The sequence below is a fragment of the Platichthys flesus genome, chromosome 23 (assembly GCF_949316205.1).
Source record: "Platichthys flesus chromosome 23, fPlaFle2.1, whole genome shotgun sequence".
Taxonomy (NCBI): Eukaryota; Metazoa; Chordata; class Actinopteri; order Pleuronectiformes; family Pleuronectidae; genus Platichthys; species Platichthys flesus.
The window spans coordinates 6,639,571-6,662,723 of NC_084967.1; the positions used below are offsets into that span (position 1 = coordinate 6,639,571).

A 23,153-nucleotide genomic window follows, 5' to 3' on the forward strand; every position below is an offset into this window, starting at 1 on the left:
GCTTAAATCTCCATGCATTTTTTCATTTCATCTTAGCCATTTATGGACTATGGACATGATCCTGGTCCTGTTCACCCAAAATAACTGTGCAGGAGCATGGCCAAGATGACTTCTGAGTGGTGACACCTCCCAATGAGGACTAACATAGACCCTGTACCCATATGTGTATCAAATATCGAAATAAACTTCTCAGGCGTTTGTAATCATTTAATGGGGGTGCTTGGCCTCATGCATGGTGTCAGTTATTTTTGCACTTATTGCCTTAAAATCCCAGTAAGTGAATTATTGAAAAGGAGTGCCTGCATTTGAGTTGCTCTTTGGCAGTAAAATTGTGTTTTGCATGTGCAATTTCATTTGCACATGGTCATAGCCTGCATGTGTCGATTATTTCCTTTAAGCGATCATTTTGGATGTCATTTGGAACAACTGATAGCGGCTAGAATCTTTTTCTTAAAAGAAAAGTGGATAATCAACCCAGTTAAGGCTGAGTGGGTCACTTAGGGTTAAGTTTAATAATTTGGAGTGGCCTCTAGTAAGTGGTGGCAGCACATTCAAAGAGAGAAACTATCATGAAGTGATTAAGCATTGAGTGAATTAGAGATGATGCACTGAGCAAGATGTTTTTTTGTGTGAATGAGCGAGCGTGCACCAGAGAGAGTGAGAGCCAGCAGAGAAGCCAAAGGTGGCATTTTTGAATGGAAGGATGAGATGAGAGGAAGAGATCGAGAGGGATGGAGAGAGAGTCTCATCTAAACATAGCAAAGCTGAAAGCCTGAGGGAACTCTATGGAAGAAATCAATATTCTCAGAGACTAAGAGGAAACTGTCTCTTTCAAAGCAGGATTCCCTTGCTTGTCTTCAGAGTTTATCAGCTGATTGATGTCCTGCCTGATATTTATGTGACAAATATGCACAAATTACAGTCAAAATTACACATTAACAACAGAATATAATAAGATATTTTTTTCTTTATTTAGGTAATCACAGCTAAAATTACTTGAACTATTTTAGTCTATTACCTATTCTTCCTGCAGACTTTTCTGTGACTCGGATGGCAGCTTTTAGCTTTACGCTGTCTGCCTCTGGATGAAAGGAAGGAAAGGAGCGAGAGAAAAACTAGAGAAAGCCATGACTCATACACATCATCCTCTGAAGTGGAAATCCTGAAAACGTGTTTCTCACACACACACACACACACACACACAAACACACAGTATTGCGCGCAGGGGGAGCCCAGGAGCCCATTTGGAGTGCCACCATGTGTGATGTGCTTTGAGCAGCGGCAAGTCACTGCGGATCCTTAAATTCTCTCTCAAAGGGAGACAGTGTATTTTAACTTGTGTCCCTAACTGTACCCCCAATGCAGAACAAGGGAAATTACTCCTCGTCTTCAGCCAGTTGCTGCCACATAACATTTTGTTCTCTGTCTGAACTATAGAGGTGTGCATTTATCTTCTATTGTCCTGATTTATTCATAGATTGTGATGGACAGTGGTCTGACAACAGATGGACTGCAAATATGTTTTTATTTTTGTGGGGAAATATTTAGTATCCAAAAACTTGATGACAGAGCAAACCATTTATTATTCATTATCCCATATGGCTACAGAGAATACTCAGTGGTGTTTGTTTGGAGTGTGTGTTATTGCGCTAATGTAGTTGTAGTTGTCTTCACTGCGCTGACTGCATAGCTTTAAGGATAAGGGTGGGGATATTGATGTTCTTATTTTCATTTCTGTTTATTCTATCCCTGATTATTTCCTGAAGATTTTTTCAAGCCAATTCCTGATCCGAGGAATTACCCAATAAATCTAGATCCAGGTTTTTCGATCCAGGAAAATTGCAAACATTTACATTTTGAAAAAATGAAGAGAATAATTATGAATCATGGATTTCATGGACATGAAAATAGTTTTTTAGGTGACAGATATTTATGTCTGAAATTTTGTGCAGATCCAAATACAAATACGTATCTAGTTTAATGAGATATTGCTAACAATTATTTACTCAAACACTAGAATACTAAATTAGCATTACTCGAACAGGCGCTGAAACAGTTCCATCAATAAAGTATAGATTGACAGAAAATTAGCAACTAAGACCGAATAATTGAGTCATCGTCATCATCTTTTTCTAGCAATCGGATTTGCCGAGAAATTAGCAGATTAACTGTTAAATGCCCCTAGCAGTGGGAAATACTATTTTTTGGGAACTGACCTCTGTTAAGACATCCTGTGACTATACAAAATCTATAGGCAATGGAAACGATTTAGAGGCCGGAAGTCTGGTTTCAGGTTTGCAGTTAGAGCGAACAAATGTAGAAGGCTGTAAACAGTAAAAAGTCTATGTGGAGAGCAAAAGAGTCAGAAAACACAACCAAAATGCATTGGTTTTTGGCTTTTTAATTTAACTGCATTCATATGCAGAGTGCTGTCAATAAAGATGAACCAAAATGTCATCTGGACCTAAAAGACATACAAAAAGTAGTTTGTTTGTGTTTTGTGTTTGACTTGTGTGATAAAAGAAAATATTCAGACTGTAAGAGGTGCACAACCAATGGAAGATAGAGTCTTGGGTTGCATATCTGCGGTCTACACTGGAAGCCCCAAAATATTGGCCGTTGCAGACTCCGAGATTATTTGGGAACTAACCAGCGCTGGATTGATACATGTTTGGGGCATATGCAGAAATCAATATTTTAGAATAAGAGCTAAGCTGGAAGATGCACCATTCTCTCTGTGACACATTGGCCTCAAAACCATTTAGAGGATGTTATTTTGAGGTGATTGCATAAGGTTGTTTAAACCAGGGTTTTCTTTTAAGCATGTAAACAGGAATGTCAATGGAGATGTTTGTTAGATGGATTACCGTGTCCTTCAGTGTTTTTGTTGCCAAGGACAGACAATACAATGGGCAAACAGACAAACATACCAATTGGTAATCTAGTAATTTAGTGCATCTGTATTGTGTGTTTTGAGATTAAGGGAGGAAACGAAAACACTCCGACTGAACTGGAACACGAAATCTGAGGCAAATGACAACAAATTGTTTTGCAAAGTGTCTTGACATGAAACAGTGAGCTATCACTTTAAGCGATGCTGCAAAGTGAATTAGATGAAGAATGAACAGAAATAATATACTAAAGGTGTGTTTGGTGTGAGAACAGACACATGAGCTTGAGATGGAGAGAAAAAAATGCAATAGGTGGTGTTGATGAGAATAGAAGGAAAGCAGAGTGAAGAGCATATAGGAACAAAAAAAGCTCCTGATGGTTGTAGGGCTTTGTCTGACAGCCTTTCAAAGTATCTCACAATCCCAGAGATAGAAAGGATAACTGAAAGCATTACCTCCACGCTTAAGCCTTCTCTGCAACACGCAAACGTCAGGGCACATTAAATGGAATGAAGAAAGTGGATTGAAGAGTAGATTTAAAATTCTTATCGCGGCCTATATGCTTAGAGAGTGATTTACCCTCATTGACAAGTTATTGACCTCTCCTCTTCTCTCCTCCTTCACACTCATTCTCTCATTATTCTCAAATCAGAATTAGGTCTTATATCGCTTACAGGCCCATTTAATTTTCTCTGGCCTTCCCCCTTTTCTTTTTGGGGAACATAAATTCTTCACCATTTCATTAATGTCCATCTTTGATGAAACACAATGGTTTTCTGAGACAGAGGACTGCACAATGTATCACTGGTCCCAGGAGAATAGCAGCTTAGACCTTAGTGTTTCCCAAGCATGAAATTAAAATCCATAAAAATCCGGATTCCCATAAATAACAAGAGTCTATGAGTTGAAACCACTCCAAACTGAAGAGTGTGTTGTTTATGGTGGAAGTAATTGCAGGATGTTTGTGGAGGTTCATCTTTTTTTTGTGAAGTGATGTGAGTTGCGAAGTCAAAGCTTACTCTCTGTTTGAACTGCGAAGGTTCTGTTTTGAGAGAAAATAAGATAATATGTTGCAATTTTTAGCAGTTACTTCTCCAAGAGTCTTGTTGCTATAGTGAATATTTATGGCTTAAAGATAGTGTGTTGGAGATTGATGCAATTCAAAGTGTTTACAGGTGATATAAATACAATATGTTTAAAAACATACAAAAAAAATTATTAACATAATTAACATATGAATGCAAGTAATTCATTGAAAAAATGCAATAAAAGAAGGTTGTAACAAACCAAAACCACCATTTTTTGTCTATCATGGCTTTTGCCCCTGTTATTTATTATTTAGATTTTAGATTGTTTGTTTGATCCATGTCCCATCCACTATCCTGGGAGGAGGTAGTTGTTTGGGAAATATTCTGCAGCCGGCCACTAGCTACACAGGCAAAACCTGAATCAATTTATGTTGGTTTTGATCTGTTCATGGAATTTATTGTTGAAGAAAAGTACGGACAGGCATTGGCAGGATAATCCTTTAATAAATATGTTTAAGAGGTGCTATTTATCATATTGTAATTTACATCCGCAGCTCATACGCCTCAGTATCATGGCTGTGGTCCATCTAGTACTTTAAATATTGTTTGTGTCTTCACGCCACAGGGATACTGTGGTGTGACTCATGCCCAGCGCACTACATAAATAGTTATTTTAAAATGTATTCACATTTGGCCGCTAATGATTGTCTTTCTCACCAAGGAAACCATTTTTCTAACTACTTTCTCCCCTTGTGTCTTTACAGGAACCTGCTGGACAGGGACACCTTCTCCAAATCAGACCCAAGTAAGATCAACCACCACACATTTGTTCACCCACTGTTAATGTTTTTCAAATTCAGAGAGCAAAAGATCTTTGCTCCTTATCATTTCCAAGCTTCACAATGAGGAGAAAAGTAATGAAGAAAGCACAAGGAAACGAGAAAAGAAAGTAATTTCAATTAAATAAAGTCAGTTTGCCAACATAACCAAAGAAAGTAGGGAACGAGGCAAGTAGCGAGAAAATTAAGTTGTAAACGGAAGAAAATTATTGGATTTAATTGAGTCTCATCTCATCTCATTTTCATCCGCTTATCCGGGGTCGGGTCGCGGGGGGAGCAGCTCAAGCAGGGGGCCCCAGACTTCCCTTTCCCGGGCCACATTGACCAACTCTGACGGGGGGATCCCGAGGCGTTCCCAGGCCAGTGTTGAGATATAATCTCTCCACCTAGTCCTGGGTCTTCCCCGAGGTCTCCTCCCCACTGGACGTGCCTGAAACACCTCCCAAGGAAGGCGCCCAGTGGGCATCCTTACCAGATGCCCGAACCACCTCAGCTGACTCCTTTCTAAGTGAAGGAGCAGCGGCTCTAATCCGAGTTCCTCACGGATGGCTGAGCTTCTCACCCTATCCCTAAGGGAGACGCCAGCCACCCTTCTGAGAAAACTCATCTCGGCCGCTTGTACCCGTGATCTCGTCCTTTCGGTCATCACCCAGCCCTCATGACCATAGGTGAGGATAGGAACGAAGATCGACCGGTAGATCGAGAGCTTTGCCTTGCGGCTCAGCTCTCTTTTCGTTACAACGGTGCGGTAAAGCGAACGCAATACCGCCCCCGCTGCTCCGATTCTCCGGCCAATCTCACGCTCCATAGTACCCTCACTCGCGAACAAGACCCCAAGGTACTTGAACTCCTTCACTTGGGCTAAGGACTCATTTCCTACCCGGAGTAAGCAATCCATCGGTTTCCTGCTAAGAGTCATGGCCTCAGATTTAGAGGTGCTGATCCTCATCCCAGCCGCTTCACACTCGGCCACCAGCCGATCCAGTGAGTGCTGAAGGTCACAGGCCGATGATCCAATGAGGACCACGTCATCTGCAAAAAGCAGTGACGAGATCCTCAGACCACCGAACTGCAACCCCTCCCCACCCCGACTACGCCTCGATATCCTGTCCATGTATATCACAAACAGGATTGGTGACAAGGCGCAGCCCTGGCGGAGACCAGCATCCACTGAGAACGAAACTGACTGGCTGCCGAGGACGCGAACACAGCTCTCGCTTTGGGAGTACAGGGATTGGATGGCCCTGAGGATAGACCCCCTTACCCCATACTCCCGCAGCACCTCCCACAGTTTCTCCCGGGGGACCCGGTCATACGCCTTCTCCAGATCCACAAAACACATGTAGACCGGATGGGCATACTCCCAGGCCCCCTCCAGGATCCTTGCGAGAGTGAAGAGCTGGTCTGTAGTTCCACGTCCGGGGCGAAAACCGCATTGTTCCTCTTCAATCTGAGGTTCGACGATCGGCCGAACCCTCCTTTCCAGCACCTTGGAGTAGACTTTACCAGGGAGGCTGAGAAGTGTGATGCCCCGGTAATTGGCACACACTCTCTGGTCCCCCTTTTTGAACAGGGGAACCACCACCCCAGTTTGCCACTCCTTTGGCACTGTACCCGACTCCCACGCGATGTTGAATAGGCGTGTCAACCATGACAGCCCCTCAACACCCAGAGCCTTTAGCATTTCTGGCCGGATCTCATCAATCCCTGGGGCCTTGCCACTGCGGAGATGTTTGACCACCTCAGTGACCTCCACCAGGGAAATTGACGATGAAACACCATCAACCTCGAGCTCTGCCTCCAACATAGAGGGCGTGTTATTCGGATTCAGGAGTTCCTCAAAGTGTTCCTTCCAACGTCCGACAACCTCCTCAGTTGAGGTCAACAGAGTCCCATCCTTACTGTACACAGCTTGGATGGTTCCCCGTTTCCCCCTCCTGAGGTGCCGGATAGTCTTCCAGAAACACTTTGGTGCCGACCGAAAGTCCTTCTCCATGACCTCTCCGAACTTCTCCCACACCCGCTGCTTAGCCTCCGACACGGCAGCAGCTGCAGCCCTTCGGGCCTGTCGGTACCCTGCAACCGAGTCAGGAGTCCTCCAGGATATCATATCCCGGAAGGCCTCCTTCTTCAATCGGACGGCTTCCCTGACCACCGGTGTCCACCACGGTGTCCGAGGGTTACCGCCCCTTGAGGAGCCTAAGACCCTGAGGCCACAGCTAGCCGCCGCAGCTTCAGCAATGGAGGCTTTGAACACCGCCCACTCCGGCTCAATGCCCCCAACCTCCACAGGAATGCCAGAAAAACTCCGCCGGAGGTGTGAGTTGAAGATACCTAGGACGGGGGCCTCCTCCAGACGTTCCCAGTTCACCCGCACTACTCGTTTGGGCTTACCAGGTCTATCCGGAAATTTCCCCCACTCCCTGATCCAACTCACAACCAGATGGTGGTCGGTTGACAGTTCCGCCCCTCTCTTTACCCGAGTGTCCAAAACATGCGGCCTCAGATCAGATGACACGATCACAAAATCGATCATTGATCTTCGGCCTAGGGTACTCTGGTACCAGGTACACTTATGAGCACCCTTATGTTCGAACATGGTGTTTGTTATGGACAATCCATGGCTAGCACAGAAGTCCAATAACAAACGACCGCTCGGGTTCAGATCAGGGAGGCCGTTCCTCCCCACCACGCCACTCCAGGTGTCTCCATCGTTGCCCACGTGGGCGTTGAAGTCACCCAGCAGAACTACGGAGTCCCCTACTGGAGCCCCATACAGGACTCCATTCAGGGTCTCCAAGAAGGCCGAATACTCTGAACTGCTGTTTGGTGCATACGCACAAACAACAGTCAGAGTTTTCCCCCCTACAACCCTTAGGCGCAGGGAGGCGACCCTCTCGTCTACCGGGGTAAACTCCAACACCGCGGCGCTCAGCCGGGGATTTATGAGTATCCCCACACCCGCCCGACGCCTCACGCCCTTGGCAACTCCGGAGAAGAATAAAGTCCAACCCTTATCCAGGAGTACGGTACCAGAGCTGAGACTGTGCGTGGAGGTAAGCCCCACCAGATCTAACTGATAGCGCTCCACCTCCCTCACAAGCTCCGGTTCCTTTCCCCACAGCGAGGTGACGTTCCACGTCCCCAGAGCCAGCTTCTGCCGCCCGGGTCTGGTCCGTCGAGACCCCCTACCTTCGCTGCCACCCATGTGGCTGCGCACCCGACCCCAACGGGTCTTCCCACAGGTGGTGGGCCCATGAGATGAAGAGAGGGGGGGTGCCACGTAGTTTGTTCGGGCTATGCCCGACCGGGCTCCGTGGCAAACCCGGCCACCAGACGCTCGCCATCGAGCCCTCCGTCTGGGCCTAGCTCCAGACGGGGGCCCCGGGCTTCCTCCGGGCTGGGTCCCATCTCCTCTTTCGTCGATATTCATTGAGGGTTTTGAACCATTCTTAGTCTGGCCCCTCACCTGAGACCACTCTGCCATGGGAGACCCTACCAGGAGCACAAGGCTCCAGACAACACAGCCCTCAGGTTCACGGGGACACGCAAACCTCTCCACCACGATAAGGTGACGGTTCGAGGAGATTTAATTGAGTGTATAGGATAATTAAATGGATTAGTGAATGAATAAAGGTATTTTAATTTAGTTTTTCTTTAGTTTGTACTTAAGTTGTGACTCACTCTAAGTGTTTAAGAAAGTGCGAGCTTGGCTCAAGGCAGGTCTGACTAATACATGAGAGGCAAGCTTTGAAGCTTTTCCCTATATATTGATAGAACAGCTGGCGAATACACCTCCTCTCTCCTCACAGGTAAAGTCATTATGATACTTTTAGTTCCAGGGCGATACGTTGATGTTCCCAGAAATTTGCTTACTTGCGTACCTTCCAAGAATTAGAGCAGAGCAAACCCTATCTGCTCTATGACAGACTCTTATGAGACTTTTCATATTTGAGACCTGACAACTTGAATTTACTTTAGACTGAACAAATATGAACTGGTTTTAACTTTTTAGCTATTAAAATTTTTTTATGAATGTATTGTAATGTGGTGAACCTCTTTCAAGGGGGCCGAAACATTTTTGACAATCATTACTAATGTCACCTCATTTGTCTGCAACATCAAGGATTATGAAAACTAATGGAAATCGAATTGTCCTCTCATCTTCTCAAAATGAGAACAGTGGATGGTGAAGTATTGGTTATCAAAATGTTTAATAGCATGTGTTTGTATCAATGCTTCCATAGCTGAATGGAATAGTTCTTCAGAAATATTCTTATTTGCTTTCTTGCAGAGACAGAGGGAAGATTGATAACACTCAGCTATTGGCTCCACCACTTTTAAAGGCTAACAGCATGATTGCCAATTAGATGGCTGTCTCGATTGGCCAAATTATATTACATGTCTCTATCCAAAGAAAGACTTAGGGCCTGATCTACTAAAGGTAAACCTGTGCAAATTTGATTGCGCGCAGAATTACATGCGCTGTGCATTTAGTACTATTGCCTTAATGAATAAGCATTATCGGGCGTTTCTTCCCGAATGTGCAAAATATTGGTAGGAATGGATGCAAATTTAGCACAGGCAATGTGATTTACAGAGCCTAAAAAAAATTGCGGTGGTTGTGACTGCGTCTATTTTTAGTACGTTTGAAAGGTAGGGGCTACTGTAAAGGGGAGGAGATGGCATGGAAGAAGACTTCCATGCCGTGTTAGCATGTTTGGATTGAAGGAAGCAAAAATAATAACCCTTTTGCCAGGGCACTGAAGGCCATCGTCAGACCAGATAAAGAGCTGACAAGCTGCCTAGTGTGCACTCCGTGTGCGCTACAACGACCCTAGTGTCTCGCTTGTGCGCTCGTGCCACAAAGGACACAACTCTCATCTCCTGTGCAATATTGTTCAGAGGCATCGCTTCCACCGGCCCCCACCTGTTTTATTTTTTGAGGTTTTATTATGAGGAATTTTTTCTATTGTTCTTATTATTATGTCATGCCATTTTCTCTTAATTTTATCGTTATTTTGTTTTACCCACAGGATTAACCTCCTAACAGATACTCTCCCATATAGTGTTTCTTTGAGTTGTATTTATATTTCTTAGAACTTGGGTGGTAGTGTGTTCTAGTGAATGTGAGTAGTATGGGATCATGGTTAAGATCACTGTTATAAAGGTAGGTGTTTTCATCTCGAGCTGTGTCTGAACTTGGGATAATGATAGCAGGACCACTTTTGGTGCTCTATACTGACTCACACAAACAGATACAGCCTCTTTCTCTCTCGCTCTCTCTCGCTCTCTCTCACACACACGCACACACACACGTGCTGTCTTTGCAAAAAAAAGTATGTCAGCACATTTATAGAAGGTTGTCGGATAAAAATGACTCAACCTGGTCGTGATGACAGTTGATGAATATGATGATGATGATGACAGTGATTAGGAGGATGAGAGGATGGAGGAGGAAGCTCAGGCCTCAGCCATACATTTAGGCATGCTTTTATGCTGATTAGCACTTGTGATTATGCTGAGCATGGGCACTTCAGTGTGCTGATATGAAACTGCCCGACAAGGGAAAAGAGTGAGGATGGAAAGGAGGGAGAAAAAAGAAGAGTCTTAAGATTATGGAAATAAATAGATATGTCTATTTAAACATAACCTTTATCATTGGTGTACATCTGTGTCTCTTTTAAAATATTACCTTCTGGGTCCCTAATAAATTTGTGAAATAGTTTCATATGTCTCCGCTCTCTTATCTGAAAAGTAGTGTGAAGACTGAACTCTAGAGTATTGTCTTTCACCTTCTGAAGGAAATATAATATCTAGTGTTTAGCTTCATAAATAAAAACCACTACAGGCCTTGATGTCATTTTACTTTGTCTAAAATATCATACATTTTTTGTTTGTAATCTTGTCATATTCTAACAAACACAATCCTGTGAGATTTACCATTCCCTTTAGTTATATATAAACAGCTACAAAGTCTTTGTACTGATGTGTGGATAATACTTGGATAACTACTATAGATATTATTATGAGTTTTGAGCATGTATAGTCAATGTGTTGTGATATTAATGTTATATGTCTCTGTTCTTCACAGTTTGTGTTCTCTACGCACAAGGCATGGGCAACAAGGAGTGGAGAGAGGTGAGTTTGTTTACCACAGAATATGCGTTTGGCCACGTCATGTTGCATCACCTAAAGACATCTTTCTTTCATTCAAATATCCTTAAAGCATCACTATTGACAAATATAAATGTTGGAAACAAGTTTCAAAACATCCACACAGACTTCTCAAACTACTTCTGCAGCATAATCCACTCAGTATAGGATGGGTCAGGAACTTAAAACATCACAGAGACACTACTTTATGACTTAAATTGCCAGACATTTGACCAATAATAACAAAAGTATTTTATGTATATTCAGTACATGCAGGGCTACTGCCAGAACGAGTAACCATATTGTGTCGAAATTACCGTTTAAATATCCTTAACTGTGTATTTTTGGTAAAATATAAATAATAACACTGGACCATAGATAAAGCTGTAGTCACTACAGTTTATGTTGCATTTCAAGATCAGGTGTTTTAACAGAAGACAAACACATCAACCATTTTGATGTTACTTTCAATATCAACATATTTGCAACTTGTGTCAATGATAAGTTAACATTTTCTCAGTACATTAAATTTACTTTTCTATAAAATGTATTTGCTGTTGTAAATTTTCTAAACATAATTTCTAGCAGACCAGCTTTGTACGACACGATTTGGCAAAGTAAAACAGAGACACACAGTTAAATTATCAGTTTCAGAGCAGAAGAAAGATCTGCACACAAATTCTATAAGCTCTGTATGTGTTTTGGACAATGCACCAACCTGATTATCTGCGGAGAGCTGGTTGCTCATGTTAGCTACCTGGCCGCCTATTGAAGAGCCCTGCACTATGAGATTACAGGCTCTGCATATGGTTTCAGCAGTGTCATAAGAGTTAAAAAGCTGAAAAAATATAACAATGTGAAATGTATTGTAATAATAATAATAAATATATATCAACTGATTTGAAATCTTTTATCTTTATAAAATTGTTGTTGATATTGCCCATCCCTAAGTGAAAGACTTATCAAAGACATTAGGGTTTATCCTCTGGGAAGCATGAATGTCATGACAATTCATCCAATAGTTGTTTGGGTAGTTCTGTGAAGACCAACAAGGTGAACTGACTGAAAGACCAATATTGACATCATGACAAGTAACAGTGCTGGAAAAGCAAAAAAACATATATTCAATGGTGACATTCAATATATGTTTATATATTAATAACACTAGCAGAAAAGTTCTAAATTATTATTCTCGGTATCTTTTGAAACATAATGTGAAAACAAATATGTTGATTGTATTATTCTATTAAAATTTAATTTAATTGATTAATCTGGGCTAATTATGATCAAAAACCCTACTTAAATCATTAAATGCAACCTCTCTATGAGTATGTGTGCACCCTAACCAACTGAGCTGCAGTCAGTGCAAAATAACTAATATTCATGAATGTAAATGAGGGGGCAAATCTCAAAGCCCTAATCATTCCCAGTTATTCATATTTCTGAGTAGCCCATCATCTGCATGCATTATTAACAAGCCGAGTTAAATGGCAAACTGGGACCTACCTGACCCCCATTGACTTGATACTTAGGTAGCTCTGCATTCATTACTCTGAAGATGTACCAAAACATCTGTAACCAGTCTCTTGCCTGATGAGTTTCCTGAGGAAAAACCAGCTGGTGATTAGTCACTCACTTGAATCGCTCACCAAGGGACAGCTTTTAAATAGTTTTATTGAATGTTATGTTGAAGCCTTAACGTTTGACAGACTTCATCCTGGATCTTTTTTCATAAATGTATGTAGATTTTGGGCATCGAACAATCTCAATTTAATGGTCTTCTATTCAGAAAAGCACAATGACTATATATTGAAAAAAATTATTCTCGCAATTCCCCAGGAATGTTTGCTTATTGGTCTTTTATCTTACTTTTTATGTCTAGTTTGGAAGAACAGAGGTGATTGACAATACGCTAAACCCAGACTTTGTGCGGAAATTCATTTTGGACTACTTCTTTGAAGAGCGGCAGAACCTCCGATTTGACTTGTAAGTAATTTCTTCTTCATCTGTGTGTGTGTGTATGTGTGTGAGAAATCGCAATATTAATATTTGTTGAGATTAGAATTTCTTCTGTCACTAGACACGTTAATGATTAAATTACATTTAAGGCGCTGGAGTAAAATTTTCATTTACTCAGTGTTAGAGGACTCTTCCAGAAATGTTTTCTTCTAACATTCATTTCCTAAAATATGAATTTGGTTTCAATGCAAAGTCTTATTAATTCAACATTTCACCTGCAAAATGAAAATGTATGTAGCTTTGATCAGATATAATATTTTGTTTATTTATCTTTTAGTGGGCATAAACCAGTTTTTCCCACTCAACTACTATTTATTTGTAAATGAGAGAAGGTTAAGTAGATTCTACGGAACAAGAGTCACTTAAGTAGCATTCAATAGCATCTGTTGGTATTTGGCCTTTTTTGTTAATCAATTACAAGAACAAGAGCTAAACTCGATACAAACAGAGTGGACATTGACCAAAACAGTAATTGCCTTTTTTCACCAACTGCAATTCATTATTGTTTTAAAGCTGTTTTCAGACAATTAGCTGCATTATCTTACAGGCTGACAATATGTTTTAGAAATAGATTTTTATAAATTTTTATTAGGATGGCTTAATTTACCTGGGTAGCTTGTCCTCAGCTTTAAACGTTGTATTGGTATTGGTCCAGTATAAGTTTTACTGCAGATCTGTGTCAAATAGATGAATTAATCTTATTACATCCTAAAAAGTAAAAAGCTGAACCTGCTTTGCATCTGATTTATAGCTGCTTCACCATACCTTCATTTCAATCAAGAGAGACTTATAAATAAAAAAGTAAAGTAATTACGCAAAGAATTTGGGAGCCACTGTAGCTGAGCGATAGCAGGAACTGTGTATGTGACGTACAAGGCTAGCTCTTGAGCTGGTGAGAAATGCAACACTTAACAGTATGTTAAACTACTGTACTGCATGTACATGTGGTACAACTCTATGACTACATATCACAATTGATTTAGGTTCCTTTGCAAATAGAAGCATAAGATGGGAGCTATAGCAGACATCATGTAGGCAACAGACTGCCTGTAGGTGACAATATTCTCTTTCTCAATTTGCTCTAAGATTGCATTTCTCATAGAATTACAGAGGGGATTTCAGTGGCTTTATGTTATTAGATGGAGACTAATTATATTATAATACAGTAAATGAAACACCGACAATCCAATAGGGATCTGTAAGTTGGACTGTGTGCAGAGGGAGAGAGTGTGTTTGCATACACGGTCCAGTGTTATGAGTATCTCAGCCGGTGGTCACGACACGACAAGCATATGTTTTGTCATCTAACAGCAGAGAAGGGTCACATAGACCGATCGCTCCTAGACCAAAACAACAGTGATGTGTGCATCTTGTGGGTGCGTTCCAGCATACTGTGTGAAGCCTTGGTGACAATGTTGTGTGTATGTATGTTTGCTTTTTTTGAGGTGTGGAGATGGTGACCATAACAACCACTTGAATATGTGTTTATACCTGAATAACCTGTTTTGTTATCTGAGTAGGTGTAGAGTCTAGTAGATTCTTCAGAACAGTTGACATACACACAAATACAAACGCTCACAACACAACGCTGGTTGGGTAGTGACATTCTCGTACACAGGACATATGAGGACGTGTGTGTTATGTGCCCTCTCATTTGTCTAGGTCGCCGGATGACATATTTGAATACATGCCTCTATTTGCACTCTTTCTAGTGGTTTTCTGAATGAAACTGAGAATTTGAGAAACAAAACACCCCACTGGGTTTTTTGAGGGTATTTATGTGTGTTGGTGTTTATTCACACGCTTCTGTGTTTTGCTGTATCATTCAGGGTCGGCGTCGCATTAAAAGTCATAAATATGCCTTTTGTGTGTATAAATGTGTTTGAATCTGCAGTCCCCCAATTTATGTGTTTGTTTTGTATAGGTGTCCATGTGGATGTACCTGACTGCTCTTCTCATGTGTAACAGTTAAAGAGAGAGTTAGTGCAGAGGGGAGCAGTGTCTGATAACAGCAGATTAAGCCTGTTTCCTCCCTCAGGCCTGTGAAGATGGGATCTGTGTGAAAAAGCAGCACAGGCTCTGAAACACTACAGTATATAAATTATGAAACTGCACCACGTGTAATAGACCCTTCTGTAAGTCTAACCAGTTTTTGTCTTAATCATTCTCTAATTGTCAGTAGTTTTGCATTACTGCGACAACTAGTCATTTAGTAGAATGGCTTAACTATCAAGTTCGTATTATTTACATATAATAAACAGCCTTATGGGGTCTTAGTGAAACTCGGGTCTTATATGATAAGTTCACATGGGAAGAAAGAGATTTGTGTGATTTGAACATTTAAAGTCTTATGTTTCCCCAAGCAAAGAGAGTAAAAAAATATTAGTGCGCGACTAAATTGGATTTGGGGGACTAACAAAGTTACTAGCAGGTAAAGTGTTAAAGAATTGGCAATGATTCTCTAGGATGTCATCAAACTCTTATGACAAAGAAATTTAGTTGAGGCCTGATATTTTTATTGTTTTACCATAAACTTTATTATTAAAAACAATAACAATAAAACATGTCATAAGTCAATTGAAATTTCAAAATACTTAGATGAGAAAACGAAAACTACACACAGCCATGAAAGTCTGGAGTGTGTGGTAAGACCATTTAGATGGTTGAGGCAGTTGAAAGCATAACAAAAAGAGCCTGAAAATAGGTGCTGATATCACATGTGGTTATTCAGTCATGCTTTATATTCATATTAATTTAAAATGTAATTTTCTCAGTGTGCTGAACACTCATCCACATACAAATACAGGGCATGCGTTATTCAGAACATTCTTGTGAAGTAACTAAATTTGCCCTCTTCACTTCACCCCAAAATATCACCTGGCAAAGAGCGATACAGTTTTAGCAGCTGGTGAAATGACCTGAGATGTGAAATGATCTGAAATTGCTGAGTGAATGACTTGTCGTATTGCCTCTCATTCCTCAGTAGCCTCTACATTGGAGGGGCCATTTTTGTATGATTTCTTGTCTGTGAAGGTACGAGAGGCCTGCTGTGATAGATTTTCAAACATACATCAAAAAAAGGCACAACAGCCACTGACGAGCAGGGAAGTATACCCAAAGGAGGGAAGCTCATATTTGTATTTACTCGCACAATATTTCTCAGTTGATGTTTATTTCTCTCACAATCATATGTGTGACTGCCAATGAGTCAGTTTAATGGAGGAGGCCTGTGAGCCTTCAATGTTGGGAAGTGAACCACCAGGAGCCTCTGGTGAGATAGTCGCTAACAAGCTGCTGGGCCCCACTACTGATTTACCTTGTCAGTTATCCCTGTTGTGTTGCCAGCTGAGCTCCTGTCACCCTCCATCGCTTCCTAGTGCACTCACTCACTCTCTCGCTCTCTCTTTTTTTTTTTCTGTAGGTACGATGTTGACTCCAAGAGTGCCAACCTATCAAAACACGTGAGTATCAAACTCGTCACAATTACGTACGTTTTTGTGCACACATGGAAGTATGCATGTTCAAATTTTTTCAGTTTCTGTTCATTTCATTGCGTGAGAATGATTGCTGTTCTTGTCATTACCTCCCATCAGCCTCATTTAGGCCACAGAACTGGAATTCCTGGAACTACCTGTAATTCATTTAGAAATTAAACAAACACAGATTTTCTTAGTCCAACCTGCTTTTGCCATTGATAGCAGTGATCAGCATTACAGTAATTATAACCAACAGTGTGACAAATTGGTATTTGCCGGCAAAAAATAGTAGCTGCCCTGTCTACTGCATCATGGTAATAGTAGTTCAAAATGGAAGAAGCATCTTATACCCTTGCAATGTTCATCTTAATTTTAATCTTGGGAACAAGAGATATAACAGTCGTCATTTTGATGCATCGACATGTATTTGAAACCCTTTAACCATTTTTAACATATCAATATTTTAGCATGTGCAACGTTTGAGAATTTTGCGATTACACTCTGAGTAGGATTAGAGGGTTGATATTATTCTTTATCCTTTTTTTCATCTTGTAAATATAAAGTCGCCACAATTAGCCTGATTCTTTACATATGTAACAAATTCACCCACCAGCACCTCTGTCCTGAGAGATCTGGGGTCTCATTTACTGTTGCGAAGGCACAAGACAAATAAAGAAAAACTATTCACTTTCAAAATAATTTCCCGGAGTGGAGGTCAGGATCCACTGATATGAGGTAATCTGTCCGATTGCTGATAATAAATAAATGCTGCAGGGACACGCGTAATGCTAAATGATGGCTGCACGCGAATAGAAGGATGAGGAGAAAACGAGGGTTCAGCGATCACAAAGAGACGATCTGTGATCTCTGAGCTGAACTGAGTCCAGTATTACACAAATCGTACCGAACCATCCCAGTACAAACACAAGATACAAGATACAAGATACAAGATACAAGATATAAGATACATTTATTTATCCCAAACACATGCACAGACACACTCATGCAGTTGAGGGAAATTTGTCCTCTTCTTTTAACCCATCTGGTGTAGGACACACAGAGCAGTGGGCAGTCATGTAAGGCGCCCGGGGAGCTGATGTTGGGGGAGTAAGGTGCCTTGCTCACGGGCACTAGACAGTGGGGTAGGGAGAATCCTCTTGGATATTGGAGATCCAAGTGTTGTCCATCCAGGTTCTTTTTTTGTTGTTACTCCGTGGAGTCGAACCAGAGACCTTCCAGTCTAATGTCTTCCCAATTTTCTGCCCATAGTCCAAGTTTTTCTGGCACTAGTCCACCGCCTCTCCCGCAAGCATATTATAATAACTCTGTTCAATTCTATAGATTTGGGACATCACAGCTGTCTCTGCATTTAACAATCCTGCAGTTTTGGATGATAAAACTACCAACAGGCGATACAACAAGTTCCCTCACATGTTTGCGATTCTTCTTTTGCCTCCACCTTTGAATTTGATATTTTTTTATTTCAGGCTCCGTTCTCTTTATCGTTCTCGCTCTCACTCACGGTGTTAACAGCAGCAGCGGCAGTGAATAAGTGTATTTTCTTTATTAGTGACATCACAGCTGTCCCATAAAATCGCTCTTCACCTCCACCTCACTAACAAATATGTCGATGTCAGCAGCAGAAAGCTTTGCTTCCTCTATTCATCGCTTGATGTTTTGACTCTGTCATGAGTCACGGTAGAAATCCATTGGTCAGGAGGATCATTTAATATTCATTAGGTGCCTTGCTTATGTCCTGAGTATCCTCTAAATGGCTAAATGTAATTTGATGTCTACCCTGGATGTTTTCTATTCCTCTTGCGTTTCCCTTATCTGTTTTTCCTGTCTCATCCTCTCACTCTTGCATTCTGTCTTCTTTTTTCTGTCATACCCTTGTTATTGCACTTTCTCTCAATCTACTTATTCCCCGTTTCTTTCCATCCCTCCCTCCCTCCCTCCGTCTCCCCATCCACATTGCCTCACTCTCCTGAAATCAATAAGTTCATACAAGAAGAGACAGACGTGTTGCCTCGGAGGCAGCATACTCTCTAATCCGCCTCCATGCAGGTCTCAGGAGGGAAAGCCGGAGACCCAATCCATTAGATGGTGTTTTAGCTTGGGAGCTGTAGGCTGCAGATACACCTGAGAACCGGGTGAGAACGAGTGTGGAATATCGGGGGTAAGGTGGAGGGAGTGAGGTAAAACAGGTTTAAAATAAAATGCTAAGAAATATATCACAAATCACAGGAAATAAAAATTATCTGAAAAAGGCAGCCAGTTTATTCGAATGCAATTCTGGTTGCGTGATTTTTTGCCTAGTCTGAGATTCCAAATGTGACACATTGTTGTACATCTTTTCCAAATCTGACAACATGAAACCATCAGAGCACCTGTAAAACCTCTTGCTGAAACTTCTGTAGGTTGCAACTGAAGGCAATGTCAATGGTCTTAAAAAAAAAAAAAAATTCAAAGCAGCATTATTACCTTACCAATGCATGCTCAGTCAGCTGATGCTGCATACCTATACAAGTTAGCTCGTCCTACCTTGTGTCGCTACATAAAAAGACCATAAGCTGACATTGAAAGCAGATGGAAACAAACACATAGTGTAGGTAAATTTTGTATATCTTTCTTTCTTTGAAATCAGATATTTCCAATATTGCAGTTGATCTGACTCTACATAAAATAAGTCATATCATTGCGGGTCCAGTTCTGACTGATGTTTGAGAAAATACATTAGTATTGACTTCCTAATATATTAAAGTGCCCGTATATTGCTTCAGGTTCTTCTCTGTCCTACAGAGGAAAGGCCAAAGTCTGCAAGGGTCATCCATAGCTCCCACAGAAAATGCCTGCTCCCAAAGAGTCTGAAAGGCCTAATTAGCACTTCTGCCTTTTTTCTGTAAAGCCTTTACATCACCAGGTAACACTTAACATGTCTATCTATTGTTTGGCACGAATCGGTATTGCAGAATCAATGCCATTGTTACTTTGGCTTTTTAACTTGGAAAATTAACGACTACTGTATCTTTTTCACAGTAACTCCTTTTCTAGCCCATGCTGTGATATATTTAGCCATTAGCTGCACACAGCCAATGTTCCGATGGACCTCATGCTGGCAACAGCCGCAGTTGCTAGGAGATATGTGAGTTCATTGCACAGCTCCTACATCAGAGACGGGGGCAAAATATCATTGCTTTGAAAACCCATTTTTAAGTGTGATTTCAGCATCCATTAAAGCAAAGACAAAAGAATTAAAGGCAAAGTTAAGTCATGTGACTGTGTGGACGCATCATTGTTGCAATAGACGAGCTACACAGGCTGCCATAGCGCTGGGAAATAGATGGAGGCAGAACAAGAGAAGAGGCTAATCAACAAAGCAAAGACAATCCATTATTTTATTGCTGCTGGAGGTGCTCCAGTCAGACATTAGAGACATTGTCCAATAATGAAAAATGTTTCCAACCGTGTGCCCCCTGGTGAAAGAGGGATGGAGATGTGTTGTTTCCGTAATATCCTCCATACATAAGTAATTTTGTTCATATTTGCCTGACAGTCGACTAAGCAACAGATTTTGTGTAGCTTCTCTTCTATCCATCCCTTTGCCTTCTCTGACGGAATCAGCGGTAAAGTTTTATTATGTGACTGTGATTTAATTTACCAGGAAAGTGGAATGGGAGCAGCTTTGGGCAGGTGAGAGTGCTGGTGGGAGGAAGGCTCAATCTTCTTGCTGGTGATATCTGTCATTGGGGAATGCAAAGGTGTTTGAAAGGGTTTGGGCCTGCAGGGCTTTATCTCATGTGGAGATCAAGCAGGGGCTGGGGGCTGATTTTGTGGCTCTATGAGTGTGAGCGATTTTATGTCAGTTATGGTTTATTGATTTAATTATATGTGTTTATTTTTGTATCATTTCACCCTTGTGACTCTGCAGGATTTCCTGGGCCAGGCCTACTGTACTCTCGGAGAGGTGGTTGGTTCGTTGGGCAGTCGCTTGGAGAAAGCTCTGGGGTGAGTTAGTGCTCTCATTGCTGCCAATATATCAATGACTATCTAACCAATGTTGATTGAAAACAAAATGAAGTGACCAGCAAGGCAGTCAGAGATGTGTTTCTCTACAAAGAATAGAAACCATACATTTGAGTTGGGAGTCAATATGTTTAAGAGCTGGTTTGTGCAGTTGCTTTACATCAGCATTTGTTTCACAACGATTGATGTCTGTGTGTAACATAGCTTTAGCCTTTATGAAAGCTCTCTGCCACATACTGAAATGTAGTTATCTTAGGGAACGTCCCTTAAGCAGTTACTACTCTCGACATTGGTCTTGGCAGCTCTGTACAGATATAGTTCTGTGATAATGGTTGAAAAGTGCGGTGAAGTGAGATTGGTGTCATTTTCTTCCAGTGTAAATTTCAAATGATTCCTTTATTGATATTCACAGAGTAAAGGCATATACTGCTGTAATGTAGCATTTCCTAACAAAGAATATTCACTTGATTTCTGATTCATGTTAAGTTTGTGTGCATGCTCTGCGAAGTTTATTCAATGACAACCATCTGTGAGACTGCTAATGTAAACCCAGCTGACTTATGACCAGGGTGCCTTGTTAAGAGGGAGTGTGAAAGTCTGTATATCCACGTGAAAATGATGAAAATCTGAGTCACATAAGAAGCAGTTGCAGTTCAGTGGATGGAAGCGTGGAGAAGATGTCAGGCAACATGCTGTGAGATGTTTACATTTACTCAGTAATGAATACCTGCTGCTTGGTAATTGGAACTATTCAAGCAGCATCAAGGGTGCATCCCTGCCCTCTGTTTCCGGGGAAACGAAGCCGAGGAACAGTGCATACCCAACAGTAGTTGCTCATGAACATGCATGCATGAGTTTGATATGTGTACTTGTTTGTGTATGTATATACATATGTGTGCCTGCATGAATGTCCACAAAGGTGTGAGTGAAATTATACTGCTAAATACCTTTTTGATTATTGTTGTTCCAGTTGTCAGTGCAGCAGCATTTGCGAGTTTTAAAGTGTTTTCATTGGACACAAAGCTATTAGAAGTTATGATGTAAGTGACGCCTGAGAAAAGGTAGTAAATGAGCCTGCTTTCTTCTTTTACTCACCTTGATTGATTATTACATTTGCTTTAGTGCAAGCAAAGAACATTAATCCATTCCAGTGCGTGCACGTGTGCTATTCCCCTTTTGTTTCAAAGTAACACTCCGGAACTTCAATTGTTATTGCCATGGTGATGCAGTTGAAGGTTTCAGAGAGAGAACCTGAACCTGAACCCACCTGTCTGTGCAGCTTTGTGTGTACACATACTTATCGGTGCACAGCAGACAGCAACAAAGTGCAAAATTATGTATACCCTGAAAGGTCTACTCAAGAAACCCCTCCTTCTACTCCCCTCTTCATCACACTCAAATAGACACCCATGCGCACTCCGAGCACACACACACACACACACACACACACACACACACACACACACACACACACACACACACACACACACACACACACATATACTATACAGGTACCACCTTCTTAATGGTGTGTGTGACACTCTGGGCAGTACCACTGCTGCTACTGCACTACTAACCCTAACCCTCCTGTTAAAAAAGGGATAAATTCAATCACGAAAGATCTCAAATTTGAAGACAAGAATTCAAACAGATCAAAGAGGACAGAAAAGGTTTTTCAGCTTCTCATTTTATTATGATATGTGTTATTCCTCAGTCTTGATAAAGTCTATTTATTTTCTAATATTGGCATCTGCTCTTGTGATTTTCCTCTAAACTAAAAAGATTAAGAAAATAAACAAATTCTAAGACGATTTTTATGATGTTAAACAGGGGCTTTAATCAAAGGGAGTATTTTCAGAAGTTAAGGAGATCTAAATATTTAGCCACATTACTGGAAATATACAAAGTAAAAAAAGATGGCCATCCTTGTATCAAATGCTGCAGGTGCATATGGATAATTTGCACAAGATGTTTTCAAAGTCATCAGGGATTTGGTGCAGAAATAGAAACGCTGTCAACAATAATTAAAAAACAAAGGTACTGAGGCTAAAGATGTTGAAGTCATTGTCTTCTTGAGGTTGTGTCTGTGTACATGTATGTATGTCAGTGCGTGTGTGTTTCTGTTTGTGTGTATTAGACTTTGTCAGACACACACCTGCAGCCTGACACGACAGTGGGAATCTTGAACAATTTGAATGAGTGCTAATTACAGGTAATTGTACTGTTCAATCAAACTCCAGTGGGCATTCAGGTGTGTACGTGCATGTGTGTGAGTGTTTGTGTGTGTGCACATCAAAGAGGAAATGCCCTGTATTTGTTCCTATCGCTGACAAATTCACTCTGTGTTGTTTGATTCTAACATTTGAACTGGTGTCCCACATCATGTTAATCATCAATGTTCCACAAAATGAAACTTCAGTATTACGCTTTAAGACCTCCAAAGTTTAGGTACAGGTTTTCGATTTGATGTTCTAACTAACTTGCTCAATAAAGCACATACTTGTGCTTTTCAAAAACAAAATTTTATACTCGAACTTTTAATATGGACTTACAATTATTGCTGTTGTTTTATAACAGAGTCAAGATAATAAGGGTTTGAAACCTTAATTAATTTAAAGCTCAGCCTTCTGCAGTTTGTAGCTAATAAATCCCTTGAGGACTCTTTTAGACTTTTAACTTCAAAACTGTATGAAGGTGTAAGCCTGACTCACTGGTTGG

At 41.1% G+C, this 23,153-nt stretch overlaps 1 protein-coding gene across 1 annotated transcript in view; it reads left to right on the forward strand.

Annotated features, from left to right (window-relative positions):
• The window catches only part of LOC133948944 (copine-8), a 73,215-nt gene that overhangs the window by 16,057 nt on the left and 34,005 nt on the right, over positions 1–23,153 (forward strand). Inside the window, exons 2-6 of the mRNA XM_062383040.1 lie at positions 4,684–4,724; positions 10,853–10,899; positions 12,797–12,900; positions 16,355–16,394; positions 20,341–20,417. Of these exons, the coding sequence (XP_062239024.1) occupies positions 4,684–4,724; positions 10,853–10,899; positions 12,797–12,900; positions 16,355–16,394; positions 20,341–20,417 (309 nt within the window). The remainder of the gene's footprint in view (positions 1–4,683; positions 4,725–10,852; positions 10,900–12,796; positions 12,901–16,354; positions 16,395–20,340; positions 20,418–23,153) is intronic.